The sequence below is a fragment of the Typopeltis vanoorti genome, chromosome 4 (genome assembly GCF_054136105.1).
Source record: "Typopeltis vanoorti isolate ZY-2024b chromosome 4, IOZ_Tvanoo_1.0, whole genome shotgun sequence".
Lineage (NCBI taxonomy): Eukaryota > Metazoa > Arthropoda > Arachnida > Uropygi > Thelyphonidae > Typopeltis > Typopeltis vanoorti.
In genome coordinates this window covers 21,337,527-21,355,761 of record NC_143552.1, presented here as the reverse complement: position 1 = coordinate 21,355,761, position 18,235 = coordinate 21,337,527, and the positions used below count along the sequence as shown (strand labels likewise).

The window sequence follows — 18,235 nt, the reverse complement described above, 5'->3', positions numbered from 1 at the left end:
GCCCTATCTAACTTTTGGAGACTGAGTGGGCAGTTCAATCTCACTGGTACCCAATCAGAGACAGATGGTCCAAGGCTATCACTAATTGGGTACGCAGTGAAGAGAGACGGCTCAAATGTGCCGCCCCTAGGAATTTTACCAACCTGTGCAGTAGCATATTTTGCCGCCCTTTCCCCCTTATTTTTCGTATAGTTTATGCGAATTTGGCTCCCCCACCCCCCAAAAAAATCTTGTCGCCCTGTGCAAATGCACGTGTTGCATCGTCGGTAGAATCGGTCCTGTTTGAGGACCTCACCGATTAATTACTTTTCAAATGAATTGATTTTCGATGCCTTTTCTTGGAACCCAACAAATCACATTTATATATATGTTATTTATGTGTGTGTGTGTGTGTGTGTGTGTGTGTGTGTGTGTGTGTGTGTGTGTGTGTGTGTGTGTGTGTGTGTGTGTGTGTGTGTGTGTGTGTGTGTGTGTGTGTGTGTGTGTGTGTGTGTGTGTGTGTGTGTGTGTGTGTGTGTGTAAAAGAATTTAAATGACTCTATACCGAGAAAGAAAAGTTTAATGTTAAGATACGACTAGTTTCGTTGAAAATTCAACTTCTTTAGGTATCACAGGCAAAGAATTAAATAAAAAATAACAGAGACATGATAAAATACATTAACAGATCTAGTATAAAACATCCTTTTACGCATGGAAGAACACCAAAGAGACATTTCCTACAACAGAACCAGGGCCAGCGCTCTCTCTAGTCACGTTCTCTTCTCTATCAACTCGGATGAAGGCCGCCAACACCTCGTAGATTGGCCACAAACTTCTAATATCTATGTGTGCTATGATGAACTTAAAAGAAGAATAATTGAATCTAGAGAAATATCGCTTGATTCATCTCATATTAATAACAGCCTTAGCTACAATATTTCTGATGCACACATTGCCACTGTCCAATACTGGCGCACTCGTGTCAGCTCACGCACATAGTCAACTTCATTTGGAACTCAAGCACGCATTCGTGTTTTTAAATGCACTTGTGTTTTATACTAGATCTGTTAATGTATTTTATCATGTCTCTGTTATTTTTTATTTAATTCTTTGCCTGTGATACCTGAAGTTGAAGTTTCAACGAAACTAGTCGTATCTTAACATTAAACTTTTCTTTCTCGGTATAGAGTCATTTAAATTCTTATATATATATATATATATATATATACTGTATATATATATATATATATATATATATATATATATATATATATATATATATATATATATATATATATATATATATATATATATATATGACTAAGGAAAAGAGAACTGGAGAGGATAAAATCATTATTAACCATGATTGTCATTTCCCCTCTCCTCGAAGAAAATGACATGTTTGTTGAACATCCAATAAAATTTTTTATTTGCCTTAGATGTACAAAACAACATTCAATGGGTTCGACAAGGAATAAGCAATAATTATTAACATGATCTAGAAAACAAGTGCTGTAATAACAGAGTTCAATTTTTTTTTATATAACAGATCAAACACAGAATGTTTATTTTAAAACTCCAAAAAGTACAATTTTAAGAGGCGGGATCATAATAAAAAAAAATAAAAAAAACTCTTTCCGGAATGAAGTTGATACGTTGAAGTTAGTACAAAGCTTCTCCGTTAGATGTATGTAGAGGAAAATCTTTTGGTCATTTGACATGTGCGTGTATTTTCAAGTTATGGATAATGCCGAGAGCTAATTCATTCAGAACTAGAAATATGTTGCGTGTTTTGCAATTTTTGCTGCTGTTGTTATTGCTTGTTTGGAATTACGCTAGTAGCAACTAAGGCCATAAGATCGGTATGTTGTGTTTTCATGAACACGTTTCTTTAACTTGTCCATGAAAAATCCAATCCGAAAAATTTTTGATTACACCTCGTATACGTTACAATTCTAAGCTTCCCACAGAACTAAACAATAATCATTTAAAAAAATGCACTCAGGAGTTAGATATAAATTACGCATAACCATAATCAATTAAATTGGAAATATATGCGTAATATATATCTCCATTTCGATTGCTGGTTATGAGAATATCTAAATTGTCACCAGTATGATACATTTATTGAAGTCATCCGGATTACCTCTTCACAAGAACGAGGTAGATTGTGGTGTCTGAAAGAAAAAGACAGACTGCTTTACACGAACAAATCATTATAAAATAAAATTAATATATCAATAATTAAAAAAATAACACCTTGAATAAATTAACAATAGCTTAAATAACCCCTTTAAAATATTAATTATTTTAAAATAAAAACAAACATAGAAATTATGTTTGCATGATTTTGGCACATCAGATTTGTTCTAATAAAAAACTATGTTTGATGTATAAAATTCTGGAAAGGCATTGTTTAAGGAATTGTGTCAGTAATAATTCTACTAAAAATCAACAAATCAAAAATTATCAAAACTCTTTACTAGATACGTTGATTAGATTTAGAAGAGAGACTTTTTTGTTTTAATTACAACACAAATAGTCAACTCGTATTTTAAAACGATTGTCACTGAGAGTACAGAAGCAGCATCATTTTGTTGCTGATCTGAGGATCGCCAGGCTATTGATAAGAATTGTGTTTGTCCATCTCTATATCACGAGAGAAATTTGTGTACTCTCCTTCATTCTATCTCCAGATATGAGGTAGGCTGCGGAAGGATAGAAAGATGTATCCGTGAACATGTTAACATAATAATATGCAACAGTGTTACTTCCATCTATCAAGAATTCTTAATTAGTCACTTTAATTAACACATATGGATTAAGAATTATAATCACCACATAACTAATATATTTAAACCTATCTCTTTCATAGAAATTATCGAATTTCATTCTTGAAACTGTGTAAAAATGTTTGTATCCTCAACCAGTTAAAGGATATTCCACCTATTTTTCCTTACATTTATAAAGAAAATTAAGTAGAGAATGTGAACCATAGAGGGATACCTATAGTGATGCCTGTATAGTCCTGTATAAATGATACTTGTTTCATTAGCGATAAACTGTCAGAAAAAAAAAAAAAGACAATTCGAGTCTTGTTTTCAAATACTAAAAAAATCTACTGTAGAACTCTTAGTAATTCTAATCATTCATCCATCCAATATCTCATTCATCCAAGACGGGTTGCTGCTCACCCTGCAGCTGGCTATCCATTCCTCTGCTCTCTCTCTCTCTCTCTCTCTCTCTCTCTCTCTCTCTCTCTCTCTCTCTCTCTCTCTCTCTCTCTCAGGGTCTAGTTTCCCTGATTGTGGAACGAAAAACCCGAGTTTCTGGGAGAAAAAACCGCGCTATCTCCATATGAGACCAACTAATATGAGACAGTGGAATTAGAAATAACAGTTGGTGGGAGAAAGAAGACAGGCACTCAGTCAATCCACTCAGTCGGGCATGTAATTAGGAAAGGAACAGAAACCTAATTTTTGGTGTTTCACATTGCAAGTCACTAGTTCAAATAATAAAAACGTAGGCATGAAGGAATTTTTAATAAAAAATACACTTTTTTGTTATTCCAATCAGAAAAAAAGAAATTCTTTAAGGAATTTTCCACAGAATTCTTCAGTTTTCTGCGGAATTTTGTCAATAAACTTGATTTGTTTGTTAGCACTGGTGAAATATTTTTATGTGGCTCATGATATTTCTTATTTTCTCACATAGTTTCGGATTATTTTTTAATTTTTGATTTCCGATTGAAAAGACATGTCACAAGTAATTATTCATCTTCTTTAAGATATGTTACCGACTAATTTTAAGGAAATAAAAGGAAGCAGCTACCTTAAAGGTGAATTTGAAGGTAATTTTTTTTTCTTGCTGGTTCCACTAAAAGGAATTAGAAACATTTATGCAGATGCAAGTAAACGTCGTTTACGCAGTGTATATGCAAAATACTTGGTCATGTACGTCATCACGTAATCTAGGCAACGATTTAAGAATGCTGTTCGTCAGTAATCGTCAACAGTGTTGATCAAAATGGGTGAAATAAACAATCTTTCGGAGTTCGATAAACGGCTTATTGTGGGTGCCCGTCTGGAGCCACGATTTTGAAAACAGCAGAGCTGACTGGTTTCTCAAAAGATGAGATATCCTGGATGTTTAATCAGTGGAAAAATATCCCACTCCTCTACTTCTTTAAGAGGCGTAACTGTGGTCCTAAGACAGTTTGTCAGAAACGATATCGTCGTCGTCTGCGAAGACTTGTACGGACAAACAGAACTTCCTGTGTGCAGCAACTGATCAAAGCATTTAATGAAGGCTTCCCGACCATTATCTCACCGAACTATGCGCAGGATCGGTATTGGAAATCGCATGCCTATACGGAAACACAGTATTAAATAAAGCATTCTAATTCAGTGGTCGGTATGCGTAGAATCGTTGGGTCGAATGTATGAATCTATATGACGATTGCCATTGTCAACTCAAGTTATGATATGAAATATTCGATACTTGAAGTCCAATATGTAGTAATTAAATTATACAACTCTGTCTGCAATTATTAATTAGTTTTCTCTCAAAATAGTATAATTTCGCATAAAAATATAAACAAATCACAAAGCGTACTTACTCTATTACCATGAAAACCCATGGCTGAATCTCTATAAGATCTGTATTTGCACAGATTAGACCAGCAAGTGTGATCCGTCTGATTTGCTCCAGTTGACCTTTGGAAATATTCATATTTTTAAATCATGAAAGAGGGGGGAAAACAGTATTTTTATAATTTTTTTATTTTTAAGTATTTTAAGTCCTTTTATTTTAAGTATTTTTATAAATTATGAAAAAAAATGGGTTAAGTATAGTCTTCAATAACAACTTTGATAACCCAGATCATTACTTAAAATGATCACTCTACTGAACATTTTCAAATTACAAGCGCTTAAGATTAATTATAACAAATACCATTCATTCACATATTGGCTTTCCCTAGACAGTTTCTGAGTTAGTTGATCATTGTTGATCAGTTGATCAGAGTAAGTAGAGTTTTGTTCCAAAAAACTCAGGTTATTAACCTCACATCATAAATTGGAGGATATGGAATTGGATTATAAAATATTAGTGTTGATAAAAGGATAGCTGACTGACAGATATCAAAAAGTGGTATGAGGGATGTGAGTCTTCAAGATTTAGAGAGCAATGTGCCAAGACCATCCTTGCCGGTGCTTTCCCTCCACCTCGGCTAGAGGTGGAGGGAAAGCACCGGCAAGATGATTACATGATGATTTTGTTAAATTCTGGAGTCTTTTTTGCTCCACCTCCACACTTCTCTGATGATGACCAACCTACGATAGTGAAGTCCATTCCTGCCCTTCAAATATACCAGCCTCTCTCCACCCTGGAGATCAAAGCAGCACTTCCATTCAAATTCTCCGCCTCCGGACCTGATGGCTTTCCTGCGGTCAGGCTTCGGAAGGTGCCCTTGAAGATTCTTCAAGACTTATTACAATACCACAAAGCAATACGCGCTTCAAGAACTATCTTCATTACGAAGAAAGAAACTTCAAGCCGTGTGACATCAGACTTTAGACCTATTACCATCTCCCCTATGATACTTAGACTCTATCATAAAATCTTAGTTAAACGACTTCAGCAACATATACAGCATGATTATAGACAGAGAGCTTTTGTCCCTTCGGACGGCTGTGCCGAGAATATATATCTTCTTTCTTCTCTTCTCTTCTCTTCTCTTCTCTTCTCTTCTCTTCTCTTCTCTTCTCTTCTCTTCTCTTCTCTCTGATTCCCGACGTCGCCTTAAGCCTCTATATATGGCGTCGCTGGACCTCCAGCGACGCCATATATAGAGGCTTCGACGCCCTATATAGAGGCGTCGCTGGACCTCCAAAAAGGCCTTTGATAGCGTCTCCCTTCCTGCTCTCCTTCGAGCGCTGTCTATCGCTGGATGTCCAGAACCCTTTCATTCCTATTATGGAGCTATACTGGGTAGCTCCATCGCTATCACTACAGGGTCCAATGCGACTTCTATTCCCGCAGTGTGGGGTGTTCGCCAGTGTGATCCTCTATCTCCCCTTTTCTTTAACTGCGTCATAGATGAGTTTCTCCATTCTCTTCCTAGCCATATAGGCTACTCTCTACGCGCCTCTTCCTTTAATGCTATGGCCTTTGTGGACGATCTTATTCTCGTAGTCTCTACTAAGGCAAAGTTGCAGGAACTCCTTGACAGGGCAGTTGACTTTTTCTCTATTCGAGGCCTTTCTAATAATGTAGAGAAGTCCTGCTCTTTAGCTCTTGTCCCCTCTGGTCGTGACAAGAAGCTTAAGGTCGAGACTACACAAGTTGGTGCTTGGTAGGACATATATCTCGGTACTGTGCCGAATGCACAGAGCTATCCCTTCAGCCGTGAGATCATGGCTTCGACTGCCGCCTGAAACCCCTACTGTATATTTCCACGCGAGGGTGAAGGACGGCGGGCACGGAGTTCCATCATTTAGATGGCTGATCTTACGCCTGTGTCCAGAATCGCAAAGTTAGAACTGTCTTCTTCCCCTATCTGCAGAGAGGCTTTCTATAGCCCATTAATAATAGAAGATTTTAGGCGGGCTAAAAGCTAGTCCCATTATCAAGGTACCGTTATTGAGTCAGCACCCGCAGAACACGAGAGATGGACATCTCTGCTGCACGGTTCTGTAGATGGTGCTCCTTTAAAAGAGTCATATCTGGTGCCTCCCCAGCATGATTGGGTAAGGGATGGCACCAGACTCCTCCCTAGGTTCGAGTATATTGACCTTATCAGGAAGAGGATCAATGCCCTGCCCACTCCTCCCTAGGTTCGAGTATATTGACCTTATCAGGAAGAGGATCAATGCCCTGCCCACTCGAGCCCGCATAGCTCGATGGGGTAGTGACGACTCAAACTATAGGGCTGGCTGCCACTAGAGTGAGACATTGTCTCATATAGCTCAGTGTTGCTTCCACACCTATGGGGTCCGCGTGGGGGAGGCATGACGCCGTGGTCCTTCGTTCTGAACAAAGGTTAGGAGACCGCGGTGGAACCACATTATAGGACCTCCGCGGATTTGCGTCAGCCAGACTTAGTGATTAAAAGAGATGGTGACGTTTGGGTAGTTGATGCCCAGGTGGCGGGAACAGAGCACCCACTAGCCTATAGCTATAATAATAAGGTAAACTATTATAAGAATAACCGAGATCTAGTTAGTAATATACGGGAGGAGCATGGAGCAACTCCGAGGTTTACCAGCGCCACCATCTCTTTACATGGCGTATGGAGCGCAGATAGCTATAAGGACTTAAAACAGCTTGGTCTTACGCAGAAGGATATAAAAGTTCTTTCCTTGAGGGTCCTACAGGACACACTGGTGGCATGGCGTTGCCACCAGAGAATAACTACAATGATAACTAGAACAGGCATAGGGTAAAACACTTGTAAAGGTTTAGGCCTATATCAAGTCTGGATGAGATGTCTGGACGTGATGTAAGGGTACTACTGCCCATAACCAGTACAAAGTTTAATAAAAATAAATAAATAAATAAATTACAATGGTGTACCACAAGGATCAGTCATTGGTCCACTGTTATTCAATCTATACATTAATGACATTGGGAAGGATTTGACAGGCGACATCCAACTATTTCCTGATGCAAAGATAGGCAGGATAATCAGATGATTACATGCCTACAGAAAGAATGGTCCAAACTTCCGATTGATCACTATGGTATGCTTGTAGAAAGTATGTTCCGTAGGATTGTTGCATTTATTGCAGTAAAAGGAGGTCCTACATCTTATAAAGGTGCGCCCCATGGCTGCTTGTTCCTCATATTATGATGTCCATTGATCCTTTCCAAGCAGTGTATAAGGAGATGATCATTCCACTGAAAAAGAACTCAATTAGACCACATCTATACTACTGTATATACAATCTGACCGTCTGGATTGTTGAGAATGAGCAAGCCATGGTAAATAAATAAATAAAGTTGATGGAATATGGGCTATGGTGCCTGGTTGAGGGAATGTACTTTGTAGGGTTTGATAAATAGGCGGAAGAGGGGGTGATATGGTTGCGACCTAAAAATTGTTTCGAGAAGCTTACTAGATAGATACAGTGATATTTTTTCCTCCAGAGTGTTGAGGAAGAGATAAAAATAGAGATGATGTCATTTTTGGCATTTGCAATTGTTATATAAACTGTGTTCAACACAGTTTACATAGCAATTGCATCAAATGTCTAAAAACCTCACTAAATTGTGTGAAAACAGTAAATGTAATTTCTTGCATTAACTAATAACGTGTAATTAATAGAATCTAATATCTGCAAATGAGGTAAAGCAAATAGCATAAAAATAGAAATGGGGCGGAACATCTTGGGATCTATTATATTCGATTCGATTACTTCCGCTAAAAGAGCAGTATAATAGTATTCGAAAATAAGAACTTTCAAAATGGGAGGAAAAGAGAATCAGAAACATAAGAGCATTTTGCTGCTAGTTGCCGACATAGCGGTTGCAATGTTCGAGTTGTCTATGAGAAGCGACAACGTTTATATCCCGGTCTGCTATGTGGAAGGTTTACTTTCCAATCGGGGTTCTTTGCACATTTCTTTTAAAGCATGTAATTTGGTCAAGTAAATTAGGAACTTTCCTTACCTGTAGTAAATGCTCCAGCATGATAAAGATTCTCATACCAAAATCGATCACCAAATTTTAACTTCTGAAATTGACGAGATACGATGCATGTAAAAGTGGGCCCAAGTATGCCATCGTTTACAGGTTTTTCAGAGACTCCTCCGACGTACAAGTCTATGTCATCTATATTTCCTGGTCTGTAAAAGTGTCATATCATAACTACAAAATTATATTAAAATGGGTAATACTGTATAACTCAAATCTTCTCCGTTATTCTCAGATATTTTCAGTTTCAGCCTGTCTGAATAATACAAAATAATTATATTAAAGAGAATATACTTTCTGTTACAATGAACATTTGAAAAAAAATTATTTTTAGGGCAGAGAATTTGAAATGGATTAAATTTGAGTAATACTATAACAGACTTATATAATTGATTCACAACCACGAGTTTTATAATTTCAAATAACACTTGCGAATTTTGATGGAGTTATATAAAAATCAAAAAACCGATATGAGTTTAAAATTCAATTCATCATCTTGCAAAGTGCGGGAACTGACCTAATGTTTTAATTCTATTTACATTTCTGCAAAACAATGTGACTAAATATATTTATTTTGTTTAAATATTCTCTCTCTCCCTCTCTCTCTCTCTCTCTCTCTCTCTCTGCCTGTCTCTAGAATCCCACCACACAGACACTGTAGGTGTGCCTATCTTCCTTTCCTTACGTATTATCGATTTGTTCATTTTACCTCTCAATCTGGCCATCTTTACTATTCATCCTCCCCCCTTCTGTGTTTTACTCAATGCAGATCAAAAGTCTGACAACTTACCGTGCGCAAAAAGCAGCCACTTGTTTGGAACAGAATTTTCGATTCGTTAAAATTCGTACTTCATTTCATTAAGAAACAAAATTGATTATACTCAGAAAGAATTCTTGAAGATATAAAATTAGACTTTAATCCAGATGAGATTTAATCCCTCGCCTCTTAGTTTTTAACGATCACGTGATAAATTAGGATAATAATCCATCACATGTTTCTATGGGTTATTTTATAATGGACAATATACTATAGAATAGTAGATGTTATGTCAGACCTCCTTCAAAAATGAAAGTAATGTATAATGTACTGCTATAATAGCAGTACCTTATACAGTATTAGTACATGACTCGTGTTAATGTACTAATGTTTCTCGTGTTAATGACTCGTGTTAATGTTCTAGAGGTTTGTAAACTTTCGTGGGTGTATTCATGGGGGAAATGCCAGTGAAATTTGAATCAGGTGGTTGTAGGACAGCACTATCAACCAGTTGATCGATAAATTTCATTCGATTAAGTGAAACTCTTTCGTAATAGTTCCCCGGAAGTCAAAATCAATGACGGAGGATCATTTCTAATAATGATGATGATACAATCGTGTTTTTTTTTTTTTTTTTAATGGGGAAAAACGTTATCAGGTCTCATATGGCTGTAGAATGGCTTTCTTCCAGGAAACTCTTGTGTTTAATCTGAGAAACCAAACAAGCAAATCAGTTTGAGAATATACAGTGTGAACAGTCACAAATATTGGAGAACAGAAGTGACTAAGAAAAAGTGCCATGAGTGTAGGAAACCAGTGGTGTATGATCTGGGACTTGGATTTTTTTTTAGGGAGAGAAAGAGAACACCTCAAAAACAAATAGCTTAAACTTCGGTTGAAGAGCTCGATCCGGATTTCTTATGCAGTATGAAGAGGGACCTGAATTTTAGGAGTGTATAAAGAAGGAAAGTTGACCATAGCAGAACACCTGGAATCGGAAACTACATTAAGACTGACAAACACGATTAGTATCTCAGTGTATAATTAGGCGATCAACTGCTTCAGCTTTGAGCATTCAGATATTGGCATTTGAAATTCATGCAAGCTGGAATCTTGAATGCGAATATCTGAAGCTGCATTGCCTGTTGTGTTTGGAATATGTCTGCAGACATTCCAAAATGTGTTTGCATGTTTGTTTGTTTCAGCAAAACACAAAAAAAAGTAAACCTGATTTTGGTATTAATTGTTGTATTTATTTAGAGAAAGGTTCAAGTATTTGCATATGTATTGTGTCGAACATTATCAGACTGATTCATAAATAATTATGTATCGGTCTCCGAGAAAGAGAGGACAAGAGTTGAGGTTTTGCGACATAAGGAAGGAGGGGGGGGATATAAAATGTTACGAAACAGAACACTTTTATGTGTTTTTTTCTCTTTAATCCTTGCGTTGTTACTCTAACACAATCTATGAACATAGTGAATCTGCAGGATCAATAAACTATCTAACCTACCAAAGGATCTTTGGTAGGTTAAATACGGGTCTCAATCACGGACTTTTTTTTTTAATGTGCATCATTAGATGGATATGGCTTTATTGTTCATTTAATGGAATTTCATTTGATTCTTGATAATATCATCATCGTCGTCGTCGTCATCTTTGCCTATGGGTCTAACTCCCGCTCGTGTATGATGCTTATTTCGCCATTCCTTGCCATTTCTCTCTGTCTATTGCCAGTGACTCAAATCCTTCAAACTTTTTCCACATCACTCGGTCACATCAGATCGAGTGACTCGCCTTGGCCATTCTCTTCTGTTTATGCCGTCCATTGTACGAAGCATCAAGGTTTTGATCTTTCTACTATTATCCATTCTATAGATATGTCCAAATAATAAAGCTTTAGTTTCCTTCGAATTTTTTCTGCATTAGCTTCTCTTTGCAGTTAATTTTGCTGTACACTTCTTCATTTGTTACATTTTGCAACCAACCAATCCATAGATTCTTTCTATAATATGTTCATTCGAAAGGCAATATTCATCTCACAGAGTCTTTGACCATTTCATGGTTGGGAGACATTACCCATGTCTCCCAACCATGAAATGCAGGAATTATGGCCGAAGGGGGAGGAAGAATTACTGTCCAGAGGTAAAATAAAAATGTAGAATGCTATCACCAGGATGAACTTGCAGCTATGGTAAATTATGACGAACTTGATATTATTTTTGAGTATACTAGATGATTTTTCAGTTCCCTGGACAGATCAATAAAATATTATTATTGTTATTATTATTATTATTATGTGACAACTCCAGGGAGTCCATAGACTCATCGAGGGAGAGTATGCCAACATCATTGAACGATTGAATCCCTTCCAACTACTAACCGCGGTCAAACTTGCTTAACTTTTTGCGCGATCCATTAGTAACAGAGGCTCTACCAATCGACCAACCTTTGCTGGCTATGATAAACTAAAATATTAAATACAGAATTACCATTAATTCATTATTTAATATCCGTATAATATGTGTATATAGCAGTAAAATAAATTGCAGATATGTTGTATATTATTATAATATATGATTATCGTTAAGAATGATAAATACTAATAATTTTGGATACTAATACTAATAACAGTGGACCTCCCACGATGAGTCTTTGACTCCATGGAGGTTTTTTATAATAATAATAATAATAATAATAATAATAATAATAATAATAATAATAATAATAATAATAATTTTATCACTAAATAACTGATACTCAAGAAAAACGACTGTAGAACTCACACTATTTCAGATAATAATATATAGTATTAGGGTTAGGGTCAAAGATTATTTCCAATTAAAATTGCTAATAATCTTTGACCGACCTATGTGTGACTATGGAGATCAGCTGCACAATTTCCAAAAGTTAGAGCTAAATGGCCTCGCCTACTTCATTTGGGGAATTAAAAATGTTAGCAGATTTATTTTTAATACATTTTATAAAATATAAAAAAAAATCATCTAACGCCTTTTGATTCCTCCATAAGGGGAAAGCAGAACTTTTTTTTTTTTATCGTAACAAGCTGCTTTCGGAAATAAAAGGAAATCTGCTATTAACTGAGAGTGGAAGAATCTATACTGGTGATCACTGACTAACTGGTGGACTTCTTGATGATGTAGTTGACTTATTTCATTATTTTTGATAGAAGTGACATGAGTGGAACGTGGCAATAGTTGGATGGCTGGCTTTTATCTCTTCTCTTTGGGATTGGTTTGAAATAAGCTAGTTTTCATACTGAAGAGTATATATGTCAGATGAGAGGCCATAAATGCGACATGGGAGACTATAAATGCGATATAGGACGCTTTAAATACAATTTCAAGTATACCATCGGGGGCGAGAAGCCTTGTTGATAACCAAGCTATTCAGGATTCTTCTAATGTATTTTTGACAGAAGAAGAAGAATGAAGACATGCAGTGTGCAATTATGGTAATGGTGGGGGTAATTCTTTATAATTTTAGCAATCCTCGATCATCGATATGGGAGTTGAAGGAGAAATACCAGGGGGTCAGTTTTATCTTTGGGTGATGTTACAATGGAACCATCTGAATGTAAAAGTGATAGACGCAAAGACAGGAAGAAGTTGCATCCTATATACAGTATATATAGCGTTTGCGATGGGACCAGAAGGCTCTAATACCATTTGATCAGCAGCAAATTTGTAGCACATAGCCCTTGCAAAGTCCGAATTGGATTGGCTGATGGTCTTTTTTGCAGCCGCTGCATGCGGCTCTAGGCTGAACAAGATGCAGGAGTTCTGGTTTCAAGCCATTCTTACGATATGACAGTTATTTACTTGAACTGCTTTCCAGCAGAACGATCTTCATCAAGCCACTTTCACTATCGTGTCTTTGACATTATAATAGTGCCAAATGGGATGATCATTATGACTTATATGATTTCTATCCTTGGTCTGGCTACTGTTTTCCCTCAAGATCCACAACCCTTGTGCAATCCAAATAATAGCAGTAATTCTTACAGGGTGAAAGTTTTCATTCTCCACTCCACCGCAAAAGTACAGACCACTATCTATACCGCGGTTTTTTAATAAGTATTTCAAAACAGATCTGAAGAGTCAAAGCAGCAGTCACCCCAAGGATAGATAGGATATAAATAACGATTATCATCTCATTCATTTGGCACTATTATAATACCAAAGCCGGCGTGGTTGGCCGAGTAATTAGCGTATCTTCTCTCCAGCCAAGAGACTGCGGGTTCGAATCACGCCAGGACATGAATGTTTGTGATTGTCCTACTAAGTCTGTGTGGAAAGGGCATCTGCAACACTACCGCTTCTCCTGGCAGAAGGATTCACTCTTAAAATTCAATAAGGTATACGGCATCAAAATGACGTCACATGTCGATAATTAACTAACTGTAATACCAAAGGACATGTTGGTGAAATTAGCTGGATGAAGAGCGTTCTGCTGGAAAGGAGACTTTTATAGGGTTCTGGTCTGAATTATCAAGAGGAGAGCTGATGTTTACAGAGTATCTCCACTGACGATATCAGGTTTCTACAGAATTGAACCCTTAATTGAACCTATTTTAATAGCTTGTTCTAAAAACAAGCTATTAAAATAATATCGTTTTTCTCACTTTATGAAAAGATGTTCAGAGGCGATTATTTTGTGACAAAATGTGAATAGGAGAAGAGAGAACAGAAGGGATTAAAAATTAAGAAAATAGTGTTATGTAATTTATAAACGAGCCCTCATCGAAATATATGGTACTGTCCACACGAAGTCAGAAAATAATCATCCATGCATTACATTTTTATATTATTAGGAACAGTATTGGAATAAATTTTATTTTAGTAAAATATCTAATGTGATAAAAGTTGTATACGCTAATAACATTGTAGAGAGTGTCAAAAATGAAAGAATACTCACCCATAAACATATTCTAGTCGTTGTACTACCTCATCGGTCATGTAATCTTTCAGGTCTTCGTAGTTTCGAGCACGAGGAAGTCCACATGTCACCCTCCAATCATTGTACGGTGGGATTCCGTGATCTCGACCTCGCTGTATATTAATTGCCAACAAGTCCAAACCAAATCCATTTCTAGATGAAAACAAATGTTCTGTAACCTGAACAAAAAAAGTGATATAAAAGTTTTAATTTCAATTTTTTAAAAAAATCTTTATTTGTATAGTTATTACTAAAGTCAATTACTTTCATAGTTACATTTTTATTCATATGAAACTATAGTATCTGATTGGCATACATACATATATATATATATATATATATATATATATATCAATTTGCAGTATTAACTCGGTATTGGGATATGTTCATATTTATATATACTGACTATAACCGAGACTAGAATAACAATTAAATTTATTCAAAACGCAACATGTTTCATCGGATTGTCCGACTTCTTCAGGCGTGGGAACATAGAAAGCAAATAAACACTATAAGAAACATCGTATCACTAACGACTATTATAAATTCAATTAGTTTTGAACTGTAGCTACAGTCCGTGTTGAAGTTCTTCATTGCCAAGCTGAAAATTGGAATTTCGTGTGGTAGCCAAATTTTTTTATTTGATAGCGACGTCCACGCGATAACGCGTGATCGGCGAGAACTCGCATCGAAATGTACACTGGTATCCAAAGCCTAAGGACGAGTACCATTTCTGAAGATTACAGCTGAAAATTCAGGCGAATCAGCTTATGGGAATTTGCATTACTGATGATTTCGATTAGAAAGCGGATACACATTCAAATTTTCGAATAGCGCTCATAGGGGTTGGTAGTAATCAGGATAAAACACAAAAGTAAGCAAATTGTGTTTGAAGGGAGCTATTTTCGTGAAGAAATAAAGTTGCAAACTTGGATGTCTTGTGAGGTTTCAAAGACATAATTTAGATGATATCACACGGGAAAGAATTATTGGAAAGCTTGAAGAAGGCCCGCAGAATTACTGATGATTTCGAGTAGAAAGCGGATACACATTCAAATTTTCTAATCGCGCTCAAAGGGGTCACGTGATAGCATTTAGGATAAAACACAAAAGGCTGCGCTACTGCCAGAGAATTTGGAATCTCACATGACGTTGCATCCAGGCTTTGGACAGTGTTTCAAACCAAATGTGTTCCAAACGTTTGCCAAGAGGTCGCCACCCTCCTCAAAACGGAGCATCAAGACAAATTTTTGGTTATAACATCAAAAACGTAATCGATGCACCAATGCAGGTCAGCTTGCAAGTCGGCTCCGTTCAAGCACAGTTACGCGGATTTCTTGACAAACTATAGCAAGACGTCAGCGACAAGTGGGACTATACACCAAAAGACCTGTAGTCTGCTTCCCTTTATCCACAAGTCATCGTAGAGCACGTTTTCAGTGGTGTTATATCCATAAAAATTGGACAAGACACCAAAGGGCTAATGCACGCTTTACAGATGCGAGTCATTTCAGTCTTTCCTCCGATTCTAGACGACACTTGATCTGTCGTGTAAGTGGCATCGCTTACCATCGCTAGAATGTTCTTGAAAGAAATAGATACGGTTATGATGTGGGGAGGCATTATGCTTAATGGACACACCGAGCTACAAGTGCTGCAAAAAGATACTATGACTGGTGAACCATATTGCAACGAAGTTCTTCAACGTCATGTTCGATTGTTCCGTGGTGCTGTAGGCGAAGAATTCATTTTTATGGATGAAAATGCCCAGGGCCGCGCCAACCCGAGGGTGCTAAGGGTGCACCGCATCCGGGCGACAACATTGATAGGGCGGCCAGAAACAAATATCAAATATTTATTTTATGTAGCTAATATCTAATTTGGATTATACAATGCAGTATAATCGTTAATAGTAATAATATTCATTTCTTGGTATAGTCTACATCGTAAAATTTAACTAATATAATATTATAACAAGCCTTACTTTTAGATGTCAGACGGAAGAAAAAGATTTTCTGGAGCAGAATACAGAAAACGAAGAGCACAGAAAGAAGAAAATGTAAAAAAAAATTTACAACTCCTATTTCCAATTATTTTGCATCTTCATGTACAGACAAATCTTCAGTTGCTCGAGAAAATTTTGAAGATTCTTCTTCTTCTGCCATACATTTAACCGAAGATTCTATAGCTGCTAAAAAACGATGCTTAGAAAATTCATCTTTCACTTCTGAAGCTCTCAACAGCTCACTCGGTTCACCGGAAGAAACAGGTGACAAAAGCGTGTGCAATACAAATATAACAACTGAAAACTCTCTTATCAATTCTATCCTTGAGCATGATTTTGATGATCCAGGAAAGTGGCCTTTAAAAATAACAGATAATCTCCAAATAATTCTAATAGATGTTGGACCAAAACAAATATATGATATTGATTTTTCAAAAGATGAAAAAAAAAAAAAAAGATCATTTTCAGCAGATTATTACTATAAACGATTAAGTAATAACGAAAAGATACACAGAAATTGGTTATTGTATTCTAAATGCAAAAATTCAGTATATTGGTTTCCTTGTAAACTTTTAACGATAAAATTAATGCGTTCAATGATGCAACTGGTTATTGCGATTGGCAACATTTATCGAGAACATTAGTGCGCTATGAAAAAAGTGAAGCGCATATCAAACGTTACAAGTCATGGATCGATTTAAAAAAGTCATTTATAAATAATAATATAATAGATGCGGTAAATGAACAATTAATAAAATAAAAATTAATCGTTGGAAATCGGTAATAGAAAGGATTATTTATACAGTTACATTTTTAGCAGGACAAAATTTAGCTTTCAGAGGTAACTTTTTGAAGATAGCAACGGTAATTTTTTAAAAATTAATAGAAATTGTAGCAAAATTAGATTATGTAATGGCAGATCATATAAGTCGAATACAAACCGATAAGAACAAAATGCCACATTATTTAGGCGAAAAAAATGCAAAATGAAATAATTTCAATAATAGGAGAAAAAATAAAATCTAATACTGTTAAAATGCTAAAATTAAATGAATATTACGTTATCATTTTAGACACCACTACAGACTCAACTCACGAAAATCAATTAAGTACTGTTGTAAGATTTTTTTACCTCGATAATGACAACAAGAAAATAGAAATCAGAGAACACTTTTTAGGATTTTATTCAATTACAAACTCAACAGGCGAAGGTTTGACAAATTTTGTTGTAGATTTTTTGCAATCAAAAAATAACTTATAAATCTTTACGATTTACGTGCTCAAGCATATGATAACGGGGCAAACATGAAAGGCAAAAATCAGGGTCTCCAAAAGAGAATATTAGATATGAACCCGAGAGCGTTTTACATACCATATGCCGCTCATACGCTTAATCTAGTTGTAAATGACGCTGCAAGTGTTCCGCGTAAAATAGCAATTTTTTTTTCATTAATTCAGGAAATATATAATTTTTTTTTTTTCTAAATCAGCCTATCGTTGGAAAATTTTAAAAGAGGAACGCCCAAGTTTTACTGTTAAAACAGTTTTTGATACGAGATGGTCAAGTCGCATAGACGCTGTAAAAGCTTTAAAGTATAATTTAGAAATAATATACGACGCTTTATACATTTTATATCAAGAGATAGCGACACAAGGAACGAAGCTGAATCATTATTATTAAAATTTACATGTTTCAAATTCATATGTTCTCTTGTTATATGGCACCAAATCTTATCGAAAATGAATGTCATAAGTAATTTGATGCAAAAACCGGACGTCATTTTGTCTACAATAATGAAAATGTTGATAGATCTAAAAAATTATTTAAAGGATTGTGGAAC

The 18,235-nt window shown here is 36.0% G+C and overlaps 1 protein-coding gene across 1 annotated transcript in view; it reads right to left on the bottom strand.

The window, feature by feature from the left end:
• Positions 1-1,696: 1,696 nt before the first annotated feature.
• LOC150107155 (peroxidasin homolog pxn-2-like) overlaps positions 1,697-18,235 on the bottom strand; it is a 41,137-nt gene continuing 24,598 nt past the window's right edge. The window contains exons 5-8 of the mRNA XM_090391036.1: positions 14,369-14,568; positions 8,650-8,825; positions 4,598-4,694; positions 1,697-2,156 (exon numbers count right to left, since the gene is read on the bottom strand). Of these exons, the coding sequence (XP_090247162.1) occupies positions 2,087-2,156; positions 4,598-4,694; positions 8,650-8,825; positions 14,369-14,568 (543 nt within the window). The 3' untranslated portion in view covers positions 1,697-2,086. The remainder of the gene's footprint in view (positions 2,157-4,597; positions 4,695-8,649; positions 8,826-14,368; positions 14,569-18,235) is intronic.